The 19,220-nt window shown below is 35.6% G+C and overlaps 1 protein-coding gene across 4 annotated transcripts in view; it reads left to right on the top strand.

Annotated features, from left to right (window-relative positions):
* Positions 1–19,220, top strand: part of Eea1 (early endosome antigen 1) — a 131,242-nt gene that overhangs the window by 65,216 nt on the left and 46,806 nt on the right. For all 4 annotated transcript variants that reach the window (XM_063255293.1, XM_063255291.1, XM_063255292.1 and 1 more), the window contains 4 exons: positions 2,995–3,111; positions 12,344–12,682; positions 16,213–16,362; positions 17,141–17,260. In XM_063255293.1, coding sequence (XP_063111363.1) covers positions 2,995–3,111; positions 12,344–12,682; positions 16,213–16,362; positions 17,141–17,260 — 726 coding nt within the window. The remainder of the gene's footprint in view (positions 1–2,994; positions 3,112–12,343; positions 12,683–16,212; positions 16,363–17,140; positions 17,261–19,220) is intronic.

Here is a 19,220-nt window from a genome sequence, read left to right as displayed (position 1 = left end):
ACTTTAATCAACTATCTTTGATGTGGGCTTTAATGAAGATGAATTTTAAGGAATTTTTATTTGTATTCCAAGTAAATGTATTTGAATCCTAGTTTTAATATCAAAACTATGTAGGCATGGGATAAGTATGATTATACTTATGCATAGGTTTTAAACAATATTCCAGTATCTTAAAGTATGGTAATTAAGGGATTAAATTCCTAGGTATGTTTGAATGTTTTTATTGTGTGCTCAGTGTATACTTTTGTCAGCCTTGTCTTCCACCTTTCATCCATCATTTTATTTTTTTTCTGCTTTCTAACGGAGATGCTAAGATTTGAGGTAATGTGTATTTGGAAGGCTTTTTAATATTAATATTAATATTATCCCTAGTAAACCACCTTCTATTGTCATGTGGCAGTTTTGTGTTTTAATGCAAATTCAGAACTTAACACATGCTCATTTTTGTTTGTTAATGAAAAAAATTTTCAATCACTTTTCAATGATTGTTTTCTAGACATTAAAACAATAACTGTGATTCTAAAGCACCAACAGAATGTTAGTTTTGAAGTACTGTTGCTTATGTTTGTAATTTCAAAGTTTCAGTAAAAGTGCATTGAGTAGCCTAGCATCAGGAAAATGCAAACTGTAGCATCTAATATATTACTATTGTGAGTAAATATGCATTAGTCTCGGAAGTATAATCACACATCCCGTTAGAAGGTATTTTTTAATGCATACTAAGTGGCAGTAACAGTATGTAAATAAACCAATCATGAATTGAAGCCAGGCAATATAAATGCTGTGAAGAAATAGAACCAGGATATGGGCTATAGTGGAGTAGGGAGTAATGGAGATGGTTTCATATAAAGGGTCAGGGAAAAGCTCAAGCAAGATACCAGTGAGGAGAACGAAGTAGGCGAGAATTTGGGTACGCACCGCACCGGGTGGGAGTGAGGACCCCGGGGAGGAAGTTCTGGGGAGTTTGCACTGTTACCTGGTGAGGAGCATCAGTGTGACAGGAGCAGAGATACTACTTGGGAGTTTTTCCTAAAGTGAAAATTTGGCTTTTGGTGTCAGGGAATTCAACCCATGACCAGTCGGTTCTGAGGCAGAAATATCCTGGTAAAAGGGTACGATGGAGCAGAGATGCTGAGTTCATGGCGGCCTGCAGGCAGAGCCGGGGAAAGGGCCAGGTGAGGAGCTGAGGGGCGCGCCCCTGATTTCACCCCGACATCCTGCGGTGTGCTCTACCAGTCTCCAGAGTGAACCCCAGAGCCAATGAAGTGGACATTCTGTTTGCCACAGTATATACATAGATTTAAGTATTATATGAATATCTTCATATGTTTATAAGTATAATATTGAAACACTATGTATAAGATGTGACTATAAAACTATTTGATAGATTGCCTTTCATAGTACCAGAATCCATACATTTAAATGATTGTTTCCTTAGAAGGTGAGGCTATCGCTTCTCAGACATGTTGCCTTTCCTAAAACATTTTTTTTTGTGTGTGTGTCTTTTTGAAATGGTATCTCACTATCAGTTTAGGCTGGCCTTGAGCTCACTTTGTAGCCAGGGTAGTTCTGAACTATCAGTGATCCTCCTGCTTCAGCCTCCCAAGTACTGGGCCTGAAACACTTTTGGAATTTCTGTTAACTTTAAATCAGTTTGGAAAACACTAAAAAACTTGTTTCATTAATTTTGGTTATTAAGATAAGCCTAGTTATTTGCTCATTTATTTCATTCATTTACCTTACTTACTAGGTGGTTTCCAAAATTGAAAACCAAAGCTACTATAAATGGATGAAGATATATCTTAAAAAACAAGCTATTCATAGTCTTGGAAAAGTTTTTATGAGAAAAGCAGTAAAAATCTATTGAGTAATGGGATTATTGTCATAATAAATTAGTTGCCTTCTAAATGTTTCTTCTTTGAAGATGGAACACTTTATTTGTAATATGTATCTATTGATATGCTTCTTAAATTTATTTCTTGTCCATATTATAAAGTTTATTCAGTAATGAAAATATAGGCAATGAAAATAACTAACTTCAAGGATATAAAAAATCCAGCAAGCAATATTAGAAATAGAAATGCTTTTTGTTAGTGTCATTTTCACGGAATCACACCTAAAAAGCAGTAACTAGACTTTCCAGTAGTTGAGCTTTTATGTGCAGTATAGAAGTCTGTATTTCCAAGATGATTGCTTACGTGGCTTTCTCTTATATATTTTTTAATGATTAATTGTTTTAATAATAAACATTAATTTTCATTTATAAGAAGAAAAAAATGTAAAGCAAATTCATGGCTAGCTACTATACCCATGGAGTGACCTAACTTACTGAAACTGAAGTTTTATTTTGATAGCTTCTTTAGACAAATATATTTTTATTGCATTCAGAAAAGTGACTCACCAAGATCAAATTGTACTGTATGATTGCATATATATGTTTTGTTTTGTTTTATTTATTTATGTAGTCTTTCTGAGCAAGGATCTCACTGTGCAGTTCAGGCTGGCCTTGCTACCACTCTGCAGCTCAGGCCGGTCTTGTACTCACAAGAATTCTCCTGCCTCAGCCTCCCAAGTGCTGGGATTACAGGCATGTACCACCATACCACATGTTTTAAAAGGAAAAGTGTATACATTAGAAACTGAGAAAAAATGTAGACATTGCTTGCTTACTCTCTTTAAATTCACAAAGGTTTAGGTATAGAGTTTCTAAACCAATAAATTGAAATTTGCAGTTTGATGCTTAGTTCAAACAGGTAAAATAAGATACCAATGTTTTCTGTGTTATTAAGTGAAACTACGTTTTTGATAAATTTTAAAAATTTTAAGCTAAAGACAAGGATGTGAAATTTCAGTAAGTAGTAGGAGAAAGTAAAGTTCAAAGTTACAAATATTTCAGTGTAAATGCAAAAACAGCAAAAAATTATGTGATCTTAACGTTTTTGTTGCTTCTATTTCCTTTTAGTTTGCCCTAAGTTTTATTCTATTTTTTTAAAGGCCACAATAAGCCAGCTACGGAGTGAACTTGCCAAAGGCCCTCAGGAAGTTGCTGTATATGTGCAGGAACTACAAAAGCTCAAAAGTTCAGTCAGTGAATTAACATACAAAAATCAGGTGAGAATTTTAAGTTGTATTATATGATAAATTGATTTAATTTATCTTACATTTCAGATGATTTAATTTATCTTACATTTCAACTCTGTATATTTTATTTGTATGCTAGCACAAGGTGACTTATGCTGTGTGTGTATTGTTAAATATATTTACATAGTAGTACAAACCAATCTCTAGACTTCTTTTTGTCTTGTAAAACTGAAATTTACTCATTGTACAACTGCCCATTTGTCGCTTTCCCAAGCTCTTGGCAAGTGTTTTTAAAAACAATTTTCTGCGGCTTTTACCATCCTATCTTTTTGTGACTGACTTTGAATCTTAGCATTCTTAAGGTTTAACCCACGTAGATGGTACTGGGGGTCAAATCTGCAGTGTTTGTCCTACTGTCCCCAGCCTCAAGACTTATTTTGATGAAGCTACTAATCTCATTCCTGAGGGTCTTATCCTGGTGACCTAATAAGTCTCAAAGTCCCACTCCTTATACCATCTCGTTGAGGTTACAATTTCAACCTGTTTTGGGGAGACAAAGCTATTAAGGCCATAGCTACGTTATATGGGAAGGTTTGTTTCTGAGCTCTCTACTGCGCTGGTCGGTCTGTCTTTATGTCAGTACTACACAGTTGTGTAGCTGGGTAATTTTGAAGACCTCCAATGTTATTCTTAAATTTGTTTTAATGTTAGTGCTTTCTGTTTTGGTTCTTTATATATGAGCAGTAATTAATGTTGCATTTTGGAGCAGGGGCTCCAAATGATAAATGATGTTTTTACCCCTCTATCTTTTTTGGTGGTGAAGAAATAGGATATATTAAACTATTTTATTCAAAGAGCTGATTAAACCTAATACTTTGATAAACTACAGTAAGAGAAAAGTTATGAAGGAAAAGAAAATAATAGTAGGAAAAAAAGAGAAATGTAATTGACTGTAAATATTAAGCCTCTTGCCAACAGCCATATGAATGAGCTTGGAAGCACATTCTCTAATTGCAGCCAATATTCAGGACCTGTAGCTCTGCTCAACAGCTTATTACAACCTCAGGAGAGTCCCTGAGGCAGAACCACCCAGTTAAGCTGCTGATCTTAAGATAATAGATACTAAGTTGCTGCTGCTAAAATTGAGGGTAATTTTTTCTTGTGCCCTTGACTAGCTATTTTCTTTATATTTTCAAAATTATTAATGACTCCAAAGAGCTTATTTTCAGGGATCTGGAGAGGAGTGTTTATATCTATAGTTATTTACTGTAATTGAAATTAAAACAAATGTAAGAAGTATTATAAACATTAAGCCATTAAATAACATTTCAAGTGAAAAATGACAGATTTTGCAGAGCACAAAAGTTCAAGAATAGTGGTAATGTTTTTGCAAACCTCCTTAATATCTGAATTAATATAGGGCAGCTTCTCATATGTGTTTCTATATTCAATCTTCTGTGATATTATTGAGGTAGGTGAAGAAAATTCATTCTCATACATACATAGTTGGAAAGTGGACAAACATTTTAATAGCCTGGTTAGATAATTGTATCTTTATTTGGCACTATAGTAAATTTTGGTGAGTGATAGTTTCTCAAATGTTAGAGTGTATTACCTGAAACTGTAACAATGGTTTTTTTGTACCCTGTAACATTAAAGTTCATTGTCTGTCTTGCCATTTGAGTGGGTCTTCTCTGGTGTGTGACTTTGTAGCAACATGATTAATCACACAGAAGATACTGGCTCACTGAGCTATTCCCGTCTTCCAAATGTGGACATGTTTCATTGCACAATTAAAAAAAAAAAAAACACATCCATCAGTATCATCATAAGTCTTAAGGTAGGCTTTTAATTATGAGTAAGCTGTTAGGTCTGTGTGGATGTAAGCTTCATTTGAAAGCTTGCTGGGGATAGTATCCACAGGTTACTGTATTAACTCTGTGGTACAGGAAGAAAAAGAAAAAGAAAAAAGAAAGCAAACTTGAATTTTTCCTATTTTTGTATTCACTGAATTTCTACTCAAAATTTGAATGGTATAGTTCCTCATTCTTTCCAGAAAGAGTAGTAGTCCAGAAAAAAATGGCTAGTTTAGTTATAATTCAATTACATGAGTGCTTTTTCCTATAACTGTATTGTACTTTGAAATACAGCAGAAATGGTCCATTTACACTTCCTGTTTTTCCCCAGCGTTCTTTGTTCTTGCTACTACAGATATTACAACTATGAACATTAATACATAAACCGTATGTATTCATGGAAGAATTTCTCTGTGTTACAATATTTCCAAGTAAAATTGCAGAATTGCAGAGTACACACATACTCAAATTTACTAGGTGACCTCAAAATGTTGTCTAAAGTAATTATAGTAGTTTACCACTACCCTTCTCTCCATCAGTTCTAATTTTTAAAATTTACTCTTGCTCTGTAGTTATGCCTTTCTATAGTAAACCTCTGCACATTTCCCTTTTTTCTTTCACCTGCCAAACTATATGTAGAAAATTTCTACTGAATAATTTAGTTTTGTCTTTCTTAATTTGATTTTTAATTTCTTTGAATACAGAGTCAATTTCTAGAAGGGTATGTAGAATAGCAGTTTGCTTACAGTTTAGGCGTGTTTAATCTATGATACAGTTTGAAACATGAAGCTACTAACAAAGGACATAATTTGATGTGAATAGCTGAAATGTGGATTCACAAAAATTGTATCTGCAGGTGTCCCTTAGCATATGCAGGAGATTGGTTCTAAGATCGCTACCCTAGAGCAGAATCCTTGGATGCTGAGTTTCTGTGTAAGGAATGAATTTGTATCTGCATAAAACTTACACACATTCTCCTGTATACTGTACTTCAAATCTCTCTGGATTTCTTATAATATTTAATGCAATATAAATATTATGTAGCTACTGTGATTTTAATTTCTATTAGCTTTTACTTTGTCTTTTTTTTTTTTTTTTTTTGTATCAAACTCAGGACCTTGTGCTTGCCAGGCAGGTGCTTATGCTGCTGAGCTATATCCCTGATACTGTATTGGTTTTTATTGTATTTTTTCCCCCCAAATATCATCAATGCGCTTTTGGCTTGGCATGGTGGATTGAAAACTGATGGTCAATTTAAACACTAGCTGAACTGAATCAACGTGGTGCTAAGCCTAGAGGATCCACTTAGGACTGTTGCCAGCATAAAAAGGAAAAGTGGAGAGGAAGAGAGCAGCACTGTGGGTTCTCCTAAGAGTTATTGTGTGGGGCTGTTGGTTCTTCTGGGGGAGCTTGTCTTGTTCGCTTTCCTGATATAAACTTGGCTTTACTGGCAGAGAAGCTTGGGATGTTGTTGCTGAGAGTGGCTGCAGTTCACTTTGGGGGAGCGCTGGTCCTTAGTTTGAGCATTGCTTTCTGCTCTGGAGGGGAAGATGTGTGCTATTCAGTCTTTAGGAGAAGCTGGTCACACTGGCTTCTTGGTAGGAACTTAGTTGTTCTCATCATTGGAGAAGCTTGGGACCTCATTGTTGCTGAGGATGGCTCTGATACTTTTCTGGGGAGCCCTGGTTCTTTGAGCATTGCTTCCTGACTCTAGTGCAAAACCCTTAACTTACTGGCACAGATCCTTTATCCTGCTGACACAGATGTTCTAGCCTCCACTGCTGACCTTTAGGCCTTTCCAGTGGAGATCCATGAAATAGACTTGCATGAGTAACTGTTGTGGACTCTAGGTCTTCAGCTGAACTTATGTAGGACATTGCCATGGGATCTAGGCCCTTGGTTGAATTCTCTAGGTCTTTATTGTGGGGGCAGATTTACTGCACTTTCTTTGTATTTGACTCGTTGGGAGACCATTATAAATAATACTTTAAATTATGTGACCTGTATGAATTTATTTTCCTTAAAATCGTTAACTACGAGAGTTGGGGATCCTAAAAATATGGGGGATCAATTATATATACTCAAACACAGTTATGTGTATGCACACTTTAAAGGAAGTAATATGACTATTTCTTGGATAAAAAATAAGATGAATAAGACGTAGTGTGATATGGATATTTGAGAAATACAAATTATGATAGCATTGAGATTCATCTTACTCCGGAAAGAATAGCTGCCATCAAGGAATCAACTGATAACAAATGTTGGCTAGGCTGTGGGGCAAAAGGAACAGTGCTCCACTGTTGGTGGGAGTGTAGACTGTGCAACCACTATGGAAATCAGTATGGAGAATGCTCAGAAGACTAGGATTGGAAGTTCCATTCAATCTAGCTATTCCCCTCCTGGGTATTTTCCCAGAAAAACTGAAAAGATCATATCACAGTGATATATGTGTACCCAAGTTCATAGCAGCACAATTTGTAATAGCTAAATCTTGGAAACAACCAAGATGCCCATCAACCACAGAGTGGATAAAAAAGATGTGATATGTTTATACAGTGGAATATTACTCAGCTATATAGAAGGATGATCTCGAGGCCTTCGTTGGCAAATGGAGACAACTTGAGGCTATCCTCATTAGTGAAATAAATAATCATATTTATAAATGTCACATTATGTCTCTAATGTAAAAAGTAATAAATGTAGGAGAAATAAAATATAAAATGTGTAATTGTCATTGTACAAAAGAGAGGAAAAGAAAGTGCTCTATAGGATATAACTGCATGTATGTTTAAATGTGTAGGATTGATAATCATATTACTAAGTTTTTGTTGGATAGTTGAACAGAAGTGTTTGCAGTCTCACTGTTTGAATGTCCACTTTATATACTTTACTTTTGTAACTTGAACAACTATTTCTAAGAGGACAATTTGTAATTTATCAACTAGTGATTTCTTACTGTTTATTTTCTTGAAATTATGTATTATTTCTCCCGTTTCTGTTTTTTTTTCTTTAAATAAAACATTAAAAACTGAAGATATATAAAAACTATAAAATACTTTAGCATTTAGCCCTGAGTTCTGGTTTTATCAGTGTGTTATGGGTGACCATGAAATGCTTTCAGAAATGCAACCTGAAATGCAATAAGGTGTGAAAAACTTAAAGCAGATTATCCCACTTTCCATTCATGTCTACTGTCTAAATCTTAGTGTATGTGATTTATATCTGATACCTATTTTTAATACTGGTTTAGATATTATTAATAAATCAATAAAAAAGATATAATTGATAAAATGAAAACTTTTTTAAGATTGAGGAATAATGCACCTTATACTAACGTTAGTAGTGTCTTACACAATTAAAACACTTCATAGTTTTTCTCCCATAGATCAACTGGGAGTTGATCACCACTCTGAGAAAGCAGGGTTGTATCTGCCTGTTCTTACTATCCTTGCTGTGGACGCCCTCTTCTCTTCACCCACATCTTTAATAGCCCTGCCTGGTGACAGTTGTAATCTCCAGTGCTTTGGCCTGTGGAAGTTCCTGTACACAGTCTTTTGAAGACGACTGTGTAAAGTGCCTTGGGCAGCTTTCTGGGTATAAGCATGATCAAGGTAGACAGGAATGTGGTGGTGTAGGTGGGAAAGAGAATTACTGTCGTGCTAATCTTAGGGTGTTTAGCTTTAAGGCAGATTTTAAAAATTTTATAAAACATAAAATTTCTTAAACAATAGTTAACATTCAGTGTATCATAATCTTAAAAGTTCCTGTTCAGAGTAGAAGACTTTGAAATTTTAAAATAAGAAAATTGTTGGAAACTTCCTAACAAACATGACTTAAAATCTTAAATCTCAGTTTAATGAACTTTTTTCATATAAATTCCACACACAATTGTACAGACTGTTTCAGGCTACTGACGTAAAGCAGGTCATTGTAAGAGATGGAGGTATTTTTGAGTGCCACTTGTCACTCATTTGTTCCCAGTAGTCTCAGTTCTGAGATATTCAGTGGTCACCCCAGGAGCTGCCGTGGTAAGTAGTTACTACACAGCTGTGTGTCAGCACTGATGTAATGTGGTTGGCCTGGCACCCCTGCAGCTCCCACATCCACACTGGCAGCAACTGCAGATCAGAAGAAAGAACTCATCTACACTGAAGATGTGCAGGCTGTTTTCCCTCTAGCATTATTCCCTAAATCATATCTAAGGAGTCAGAGAGCTGTCTGTAAAATTCTCGTTCTTTTTCATTCATTCTCATACCTAGACAGGTAATAAATTAATAGTAAGCGAAGCACATAGGCACATTGTCACTGTAAGAAAATGTGTTGAGAAAGCAAATTGGTGAGTGCATGTTTGGAAGGGATTTTCCTTATCCAAATGATAATTAGGTTGTGAGATAGCTATAACATTTATTTTATAATTTAAATTTGAATAGGGACAATATTTTAGGGGCAGTGACCTAATTTGACTAAATTGTGTTGTTAAAAATTTATTGTGTTTGGAGTCATAGCCTATGACTGTGTTCCCTACCCATGTCAACTGCAGCTTCCTCATCTGTAAATGAGGATGATAGCATGTATCTCAGTTTTTTTGTAAGCATTAGTATGGATAACTAAAAATAATATTTTTTATGATGGATTCTATTATACTTTAAAAACATCAAAACCATGTGTTGTCTATATTTTGCTTCAGATTTCATGGAAGACCATACTAAGAATGAAACGTTTGTAATACTAATGTCGTTTTCCTTTTCTTATAAAATTATATAATGTAAGTTGATTACATTTTTTAAAAGTACAGTGGTTTAAGAGTTTGGAAAATTTTAATTATATATGTAATAAAACATAATTTTGAGTAATTTTTTAGTCCAGTAAATTTTAAACAGTCCTAGTTACATGCCATGTATTTTTGCTTCTTAGAGTGAAGCTTTCTGAAGGGTGTTTAGGAAGTATGGGATTACTTGGTAGCTTTATAAGTTAGCCTGTTTAGGAAATTATGCTCATTAACACATCGATAGTCTTAATTTTCATGCCATATTTAAAAATTGCATGCTTCTCAAATTCTTAGTGTATTTTGTGGCTTGTATAATGAAATACATTGACTTAGAATTTTCTCTAAAATCATTTACAGGTGAATGAATAGACTTAATATAGCTTATGAATGCTAAACTAACTGCTGTTTTCCTAAACAAAACAAATGTAAAATTATGTTAAGGAATACTTAATGTTACTAATTAGTACCACAAATGTTTATAAAAAGGTTTTTCATAGTTGAAACTGAAGGATACTTTTTTTTCTAGTTTTTTGGCTCTGCCTCTTTTTTTGTTTGCTGCTTGATCAGAGCATACATCTGTTGGTTAATTTTGCTGCAAGATTTTCTTTGCTCTTACTACATTTATTTATTTATTTATTTACTCATTTATGTATTTATTAGGGTTTTGCTATGCCTTGAACTTACTGTGTAGCAGACCGGCCTCGAGCTTGGGATAGCCCTCTTTCTTCAGCCTCTGACTCCTGGGATCCAGGCGTGCACCACCATGTCTGGCTGCTCTTCTTACCTTTAAGATTGTCTCTCATCCTTTTCCTCTCACACATACTTAAATTGTTGGTCTGGGCATTGCTTTTCTGTAATGTATTATTACTTGATAATTTACTCACTTCTCAGACAAATGTTCAAGAACCTTTACTGCTACCTTTCCCAAATGAGTGTTGAGACTGACTATTCCTCATGAGGTGACAGGATATGCTGCTTCCTCAGCTGCAACTTGTTTCCTCCTCTTGTGTCTGTCTGTCTGTCTGTCTGTCTCTCTCTCCCCCATATATCATACACATATAATGTAGAGCAGATGGCATGCATCGTATGTATTTATTCCTTAATTCCTTTTATCACTTTTAAAACCAAGCTCAAACTGTTAGTTTCAAGGATCTCACTAGTCAGCCCACTTGATTTTGCTTATTTTTTTTAAAGTTGTATACTTAAAATTTTTCTAAGGGCTGGGAATATGGCTCAGTGGTGCAAGTGCCTGTCTGGCAAGTGCAAGGTTCTAAGTTTGATTCCCAGTACAAAAAAATTTTTTTTCTATTAATTTTTTTGAGGAGGCTGAAAATTGAACCCAGAGCCTCTTAAATGTGAATCAGGTGCTAACCACGGAACTACTGTGTTCCTCCACCTTTTTTTTTTTTTTTGAGACAAGACTTTGCTAGTTTAGGGTGGCCTTGAACTCACTATATAGGTCAGGATGGCTCAAACTTTGAACAGTCCTCCTGCCTCAGCCTTCTCAGTGCTGACATTGCAGGTAGGAGTCACCACGCCTGACTTTGCAGCACTTTCTAATCCATTTTTAGTATTTTTGAGACAGGGTTTCTCTATGCTACTCAAACTAGTTTTCAGCTCACTTTGCAGCCCAGGCTGGCCTTGAACTCACAGTGTTCCTCCTGCTCATCTTCCAAGTGCTGGGATTATAGGCATTGTGCCACCACACCTGGCTAGTCCATTTTTGCTTGTGTGATCTTTTTTTTCGTAGATGTTTTTCCTTGGTGTGTGCATCTCATTTATTTTATAGTTTAAGGAACAGAAGCTTTGTCTGTGTTCCTGTATTACCCCCTTCCTGCAGACTACAAATGATAAATATTTACTGATTGATGCATTACATACTTCAGTAGTTTCTTATCCTGGCTAATTTGCTGATAGACAATAAGTTAAAATTTTGTTCCTTATTTTACATGTAAGTATGTTGACTTACAGTGTTCGATGTTAGTAGTAACAGCATCACTTTGCTTTAGGCTAGTTGATTCAGATCTTTGATTGAAGGTGTTATTGTTGTAATTTACATTTGATAGTATTGAGTAAACTAATCAAATGTAAGATGGTGGATATGTGGTATCTTTTTGTATACCTAGAAAGAAATTCAAATTAATCTTAGCTTGTGACTATACAGTGGTCTTACCAAAAAGAGAAGAAAAAAATGTAATCAGTAGGATCAGGCTTACCAGGGCAGTGGTTAATGTTATGCTGAAGCTCTTACCAACCGTGCAATTGCAAAGCAGCATCAGAATTGACATAGTAGATTAGTATTCAAAATAATTCCTGTTGGAAGAAAGATACTTGTAATTTTTAAAACTCAAATGAAAGTATATAAATGTATTGCATACTCCACAGAATTAGTAGATTTTAATATTTTCATTTTGTGTAGCATTTTCTTATTTAGCAATTTTCATGTTGCACTACATTACTAAGTTTAATCATATAGATCAGTAGTAAAATCATGTTAGTATGTAGTAATTCTTTACTGTTTTATTTTATAATATTGACTAAAACATTTAATAGGAAACTTGTGCTCCAAAGATTGAATAAATGGAGTACTTAAATGTATTAGAAAAAGAAATAAATTGTTAAATGGACTTTTCAGAACTTGACGGAAAAATTACTGAAGAAAGAAGTAGATTATACCCAGTTAGAGGAAAAGCATAATGAAGAGTCTGTGAGCAGAAAGAATGTTCAAGCCAGCCTTCATCAGAAAGACCTCGACTGCCAGCAGCTGCAGTCCAGACTGTCTGCGTCGGAGACTTCTCTGCAGCGGGCACAGGCAGAGCTCAGTGAAAAAGGAGAGGCTGCCCAGAAGCTGAAAGAAGAGTTGTCCGAAGTGGAGACCAGATACCAGCATCTGAAGGCAGAGTTTAAGCAGCTGCAGCAACAAAGAGAAGAGAAGGAGCAGCATGGGCTACAGCTCCAGAGTGAGGTTAATCAGGTAAGAGGCCTGCCTCGCACTCACTGTGTCCTGCCTCTGTGTCCTGTGTGCAGTGCTGATGGTGGTTTGATCGTGATATGGTTTATGTTTTTAAAAGTTATAAAGGCTTAAATTAACTCTAATTTTTTACATCAGTAGTGTTACCAGATCTTGTGTCCTTTAACTTTAATGTTCCTTAAGAAAAATAATAGTATTAGTCTTAAGAGTATTGTTGTGAATAATTTATGAGTTAAATCATATAAATTGCTTAGAAATAGGTGTGGTGGCACTCCAGAGGCTTGTGTAGCATGATCTTGAGACCCTGTCTTCAAGAACCAAAAAGAACTTTTTAGAGCAGTGGACCACACACACCCTGCTTAGAATGATACTTGGCAATTGTAGGCATTTACTAGGTTTTAGTTATTATAAGTCACTTGTTGCCATTCTCATTTTAAAAATTTTAGTTTTTTTCTTTTTGTTATCATCTTTTTCAAATACAATTACTATATAGTCAACAGTATGAAAATCAAGCATTTTAAAAGTAGAAAAAATTAATTCTAGAAAAACTGTTTTTAATAGGTGAATAGTATCTTTCAGATGAAACTTGATGGGATTTCATTTTTCTATTAGCTTAATTTTTAAATGTCTACTTTAATTATTGGTTTTAGATAACACTAAAATTTAATCAAACGGAAATTTGGTGGAGGTTAAAGTTCTCAGCCATTGTTTAGTAATTTAAGTGACAATGATGTTTTATTGTAATTAGATTTATGACTTTTTACTTTATTAATGATAATACTAATTATGAGAGTACTTTATTAACCTTTAATCATGTTTCAGGAATTAAATACTTCAAATGTATTGACATTAATTTTTGAAGTTAGGCTATGAGTTCTTTTGTTTTTTACCCTGGTGCTGGTGATTGAGTCTTGGGATTTCACTCTGATCTATATCCTCAAGACTTTTTATTTTGTTTATTTGTTTAGTTTTGTATCCGGGTCCCACTGAGTCACTAAATTGCCCAGGCTGGACTTGAATTTGAAATCCTCCTGCCTCAGCCTCCTAGTGTGCTGGGATTAGAGTTTCCCTACCATTTCTGGTTTAGATTATGAGTTCTGTGAGGCACTGGATCAGAATAGTTGGGAATATTAGTATTTGCTGAAATTTGTCTTTTCCTTCTCTGTTTTCTTTTTCTTTTCTTTTCTTTCTTTCTTTTTTTTTTTTCCTTGAGATAAGGTTTTGCTGTGTAGTCCAGGGGCCTAGAACTTGCTATGTAGCAGCAATCCTTCTGCCTCAGCCTCCCAAGTGCTAGGATTACAGGTGTGCACCACCACAGCTGGCTTCCTACTCTGTTTTCATTGCTCCATCCTTTCAGTTACACCTTTAGGTCAGTCTGACACACTGACTGATCTCTCTTCCTTTAATCACCCCATCAGAGTTATCTTCATGTAGCTGCAGAGTAACAGCTTAAAAGAAATCTTACTATGATAGGTTTATGATCCTGTTTTGCTGTCTGTAATGTTTCTTTATATGGCACGTCCTGCCCTAGTGGTCTTGTTGGGCTTCCTCCTCAGTTCTTTCCTGTCATTTAATTTATTCTCTACTATATTTCTGGTGAATAAGGTGGATGAGGACACACTGTAATGTTTTACATTTCTGCCTTCCATTGTGTCTTAATTACTTTCTCATTGCTGGTTTAAAATACCCAATATCCACAAGATAAAAGAGGAAAGGTTTATTTCAGCTCACAGTTTATAGAGATTTCAGTCCATGGATGGTGGTTTCCATGGCAGGGCAGCATGGCCAAGAGGCAAGACAGGAAAATCAGTCCATGACAGAACAGGAGGAGAAGCGAGCAGCAGCGTGGTCAGAACTCCCTCTGCCTTTGATCGCATCTGGGCTACGTGCCTGTCGGGTGGTGCCACCTGTACTTGAGATGGGCTGTCCCATTAGCCACCCCCAGAACTGTCTAAACCAGTTAGTGGGCTAACCCTGTACCATGCACCTTCCATCCCAGTATTGTACACCCTAGAACCAGCTACCCCCATGGGGGAGTGGATGAAGCTTTTTGGGGGGGACATCTAGATACAAGCCATAATGCACTGGATGGCCCTTGGCGGAGCATTCTTAGTGGTTTTGATCACGCTTGGTAAAGACATGAAAGAAGGCTTTCAGAATTGCTTCAGAAGGATGATAAGTGGCAAGGATGTTTTAGTTATTAGGAATGGTGCATATTCCGATAGTCACAGATTGTTTTACTGTGCAAGGAAATAATGAGTGTTCAGTTTTCTTACAGAACTTTGTCCTTTCTTGCCAATTGTCAGTTTTTATTGAAAAATTTGTGTACAAACATATAAGTATATACTTATATTTATAAAATGTACAGAGTACAGAAAAATACAGCACAAAGACTTTTAATGTGTTCAGATTTAACTTGAATCACTGACTGCAAGCAGTTGTATGAAATATTTGTTAATGATGTGTAACATAATTTTACTGACGCAGTTTCCTGCTTTCATGTTACAAGACCAAATGTCCTGGGTCCTCAGCTCCTTGCCAGTCTTTTATCCTTCACTCCTAGCATTGGTGCAGGCATTCTGAGATGAGTACAGAGTGATTTTTTTTTAATAAAGACTTGTAGGGGAAAAAAAAGCTGTTATTTCTGGTGATATCAGAGAAAGTACTGTGAGAAAATGATGGCTCTTAGCTGCATGATGTGTTTCTCCTTTACTTTTACCTGGAGGGCATTTGTTGGAGGGATGGTGCTGGGAATTGTCCCAGGGCCTTGTGTGTGACAGGCAGGTGTTCTGCCACTGCGCTGTTCCCGGCCCCTGAGTATCTCTGAAGTTAGTTAATAAGTATTGGCTAACATGTATTTTTGAAAATTATGCTGTTTTCTCTTTTATTTAGAAGTTACATGCCATTTGAATATTTGAAATCTGTATAATAACCAAATGTAAGAAGTAAATTATAGTGCTTTTTTACCTATGAAAAACTGAAAACTTTTTCTTTTTAACTCTTTAAAAAATACTGTGAAATAGGTCTGAATGTATCTTGAATATCTTAAGTTTTAAGTTCTGCTAAGTTCCTCAGATGCGTCCAACACTATTCACAAACAAGATCCTGGTCCCCTTTGCTTTTTTAAAATCAATGAAACAAAAATAAAATCTATCATGCTTAGTTATAATTTTATGTGATTAATTATGTTATTATATAGGCTGCTGAATCAAGCATATGATTGTAACTTAAAATTCAACTGCTGTTTAAATTATGTAAGATCCTAGATTTACCCAAAGTATCATGAACATTAAGATAGTATACACATTTTTAAAAGTTTATTGTTAAAATTTAGTTATACATAATGACCACATGCATCAGAGGGAATTTGTACTTGCACATGATACATCTTGATTTCTCTTTTTTTCTCACTCCATCCACCCCCTTTAGATAGCGCACTTATAGTGCTGAAAAATAAAGTATTTTTTGGCACAGTAGGTAGTAGTAGTGTGTTTACACACGTGTACATAAATGTGCATACTTTATTTTTTCAGTTACATAGCAAACTTTTGGAGACTGAACGCCAGCTAGGAGAAGCTCATGGTCGACTGAAGGAGCAGAGACAGCTTTCAAGTGAAAAGCTGATGGATAAAGAACAACAAGTAGCTGACTTACAACTCAAACTTTCTCGTTTGGAGGAACAGGTAAGGTGGCATTTAGATGGACTGATTTTAGCAGATTTATTAACAGGCTCCAGACATTTTAAATATGGTTATGATTCATAACCTTAATGTCAAGAACATTAATTAGACTTTTTGCACTTTAAATTGTATTTATTTCTCTTCCTTAAAACATCCTACTTACAAACTACATTAAGTTACTGCATTTCATTGTGATTGTATTAAGTAAAGTTCTCAAGAAAAATGCAAAAAGGGGAGTATTTTTGTTAGTGTCAGGAAAAATGCCAGAGTTGCATCTGAAAGGCTGCTAGAGTCTTCTTAGCTCGGAAGGGCAGCTTACTGAGGAGCAGTGAGCAGGGGCTAGTTGGTGAGGATTATGAGTGATGAGGAGCTGTACTGTAACTTAGAATTTGGAGCTAAAGATTTTCATCTTTAAAAGTTAAGCACGTGGTTGATAGAATGCTGTCCTAATAAAATTGTTGATGCTTGAAGTGGTTTATATTATACACTTAAAATAAAACTTATTAAATTATGTCTTTTATTTGAATTGAACAAATATTCAGGGTTCAAGTCTGAAGCTTCAGCAATAGATTTTCTTTTAGAACTAATTGTAGATGATCATTACAAATAAATTGTATGTAGTTAATTGTTCGGTCATATTAATATAAAAAATAATAATGATCTAAATGCCAACCAGGAAAAAGATTTGCATTCTTTTCAGGATTGTATTTGTTAGAGGATAGTTTATTCATTATGAGGTTAACATTCTACAAGTAATGAGGTGCTACTTTTTCTTTTTAAGTTGAAGGAAAAAGTAACAAATTCCACAGAGTTGCAACATCAGTTAGATAAAACAAAACAACAGCATCAAGAACAACAAGCTCTTCAACAAAGCACTACAGCAAAACTACGAGAAGCTCAGGTAAATGCTTGAATAATTAACCTTGTTAACAAAAATAAAATCAAAGGATTATTCTAATGTGGTAAAACGAAATAGGTAATAAAGTAACAGACTATAAAGAATTTTGATAGTTTTCAGTGTCAGATAAGAAGAAAATTCTTTTAATATGGTGACAAGTTATATATCACTTGTTATGAAAATTTGTTAATTTTAAGCAAAATTTGTAAGCTAGGCATGGTGACACACACGTGTAATCCCAGCACTCGGGAGGCTGAAGCAGGAGGATTACCACAGGTTTAGGTCAGCCTGCGCTACATATTGAGTTCTAAAATAGCCTAAACTGTCTAGCAAGACCCTGTCTCAAAACTAAACCCAACCAAACCCAACCAACAACCTTCCCAACTTATATAAAATATTTAACTATTAAATGTCCTTAAAAAATTTATGTTAATATATTTATTAAAATATCTAGTTAAAATTTTATTTGAATTGTTGATAAGTAATTACTTGTTACTTATCAAATACCTTACTTTAAAAGTATTTAAATAAAATTTCCTGGTTTAGTTAGCCTAGTTTTAAAAAGTACATTTTTTATATCCTACAGTAAAATTTAGTATTTTTTGGCCATGTCTTTTTTTTTTAACTATCATCTGAACATTGAAGTATTAGGTGTGAAAATATAATTGATTCAGTTAAATTTATACAGGCTCTACAGTATATTTTAGAAGAGTTAAAGAAGTTTTTTGTTTTGGTGAGGGCAGGCTATGCAGATGTTTCAAGTGAACTTGACTTTGATATTCATGTATCCCTGTGTTCTTTGGTCAGCTCACTGAGTACCAGACACTGCTCAGCACTGAGAGGAGGCGGCAGGGTGCCTGTCCTTCGGGAATGGCAGCCCCCACGTGTATAAGAAGATAACTCTGGGTCTGCGGAAAATGGCTAGGAATCCAGCAATTAGGGATTGTTCTTTTTTTGAGTTTGAAGTGTGGCATGCAGTGTAGCATGATAATCAGACCTATAGAAATAAAAATACTGGGTTTATGTATGTGTTCTATTCAGTCAGAAAGTATTTACGTTTAATCCAAAGAAATGATTTTGTAACTATAGCAGCAAACAGAACAGACTGTGGGGGTCTGCTATCTTGGAGCATAATGAGGGAGGAAAACGATCACCAAGGTAAACAGGTAAAATACAGATGTGCTGTATGGGGACGTGCACTGTAGAGATGGGGGTGGGAAGGGAGGGAGGGGCTGCAGCTTGAACAGCGGTGGTAGGTAGAATGGCCAGGGGAGGCCTTTCTGGGAAGACGAAAGCCTTGAAGGAAGGGAGAGGATAAATCGAGGCATAAATAGGACATTAAGGGTCCTGAGGGTGGAGCAAGGGAGAGAAATAACAGGAAGTTGGTGCTTACCTCAGTGCAAATGATAAGAATTAAAAAGGACACAGTCAGAAAGATCACAGAGGGTCAGAACGTGTAGAACTTCATAGGTAAGCTTAGGGATTTACTGTACTTCCTTTTTTGAGTAAGATGAGAGGCCACACAAGGCTCTGAGCAAAGCAGTTGTATGATCTGACTTGCAGTTGCGCAGCATTCCTCCAAGCTGCTCTGTTGGGACTAGACCATATTGGTACCTGAGTTGCAGCAGACACATGAACAGATTACTGCTTTAATCCAGATAAAGACTATTGTGGACTGAAGTGAAAACAGTGCAGGTACTGAGAAGTGGACAGATTCTAGTCTATTTTAAAGGGAAAGCTGGCTGGTGTGTGGATAGATGGATGTAGAGATAGATCAAGAGTGACTCCAATGATTCGGGCCATGACAATCAGAAGTATGGAGGCCCGGCAAGATGAACAGAGAGAGTCCTGTTGGACTTGGCAGCGTAGAGGTCTTGATGACACTAGTAGGAGCAATTTGAATAGAGAAGTGGGATGACAGCCTGTCTGGAGAGGGTTCAAAGAGAATGAGAAGGTGTTTGAC

This window comes from Cavia porcellus, unplaced genomic scaffold (assembly GCF_034190915.1).
Source record: "Cavia porcellus strain 051 isolate PalLab524CR breed Dunkin Hartley unplaced genomic scaffold, mCavPor4.1 scaffold_8, whole genome shotgun sequence".
Lineage (NCBI taxonomy): Eukaryota > Metazoa > Chordata > Mammalia > Rodentia > Caviidae > Cavia > Cavia porcellus.
The sequence above is the reverse complement of the archived record's forward strand: the minus strand, read 5'-3'. Positions and strand labels throughout refer to the sequence as shown.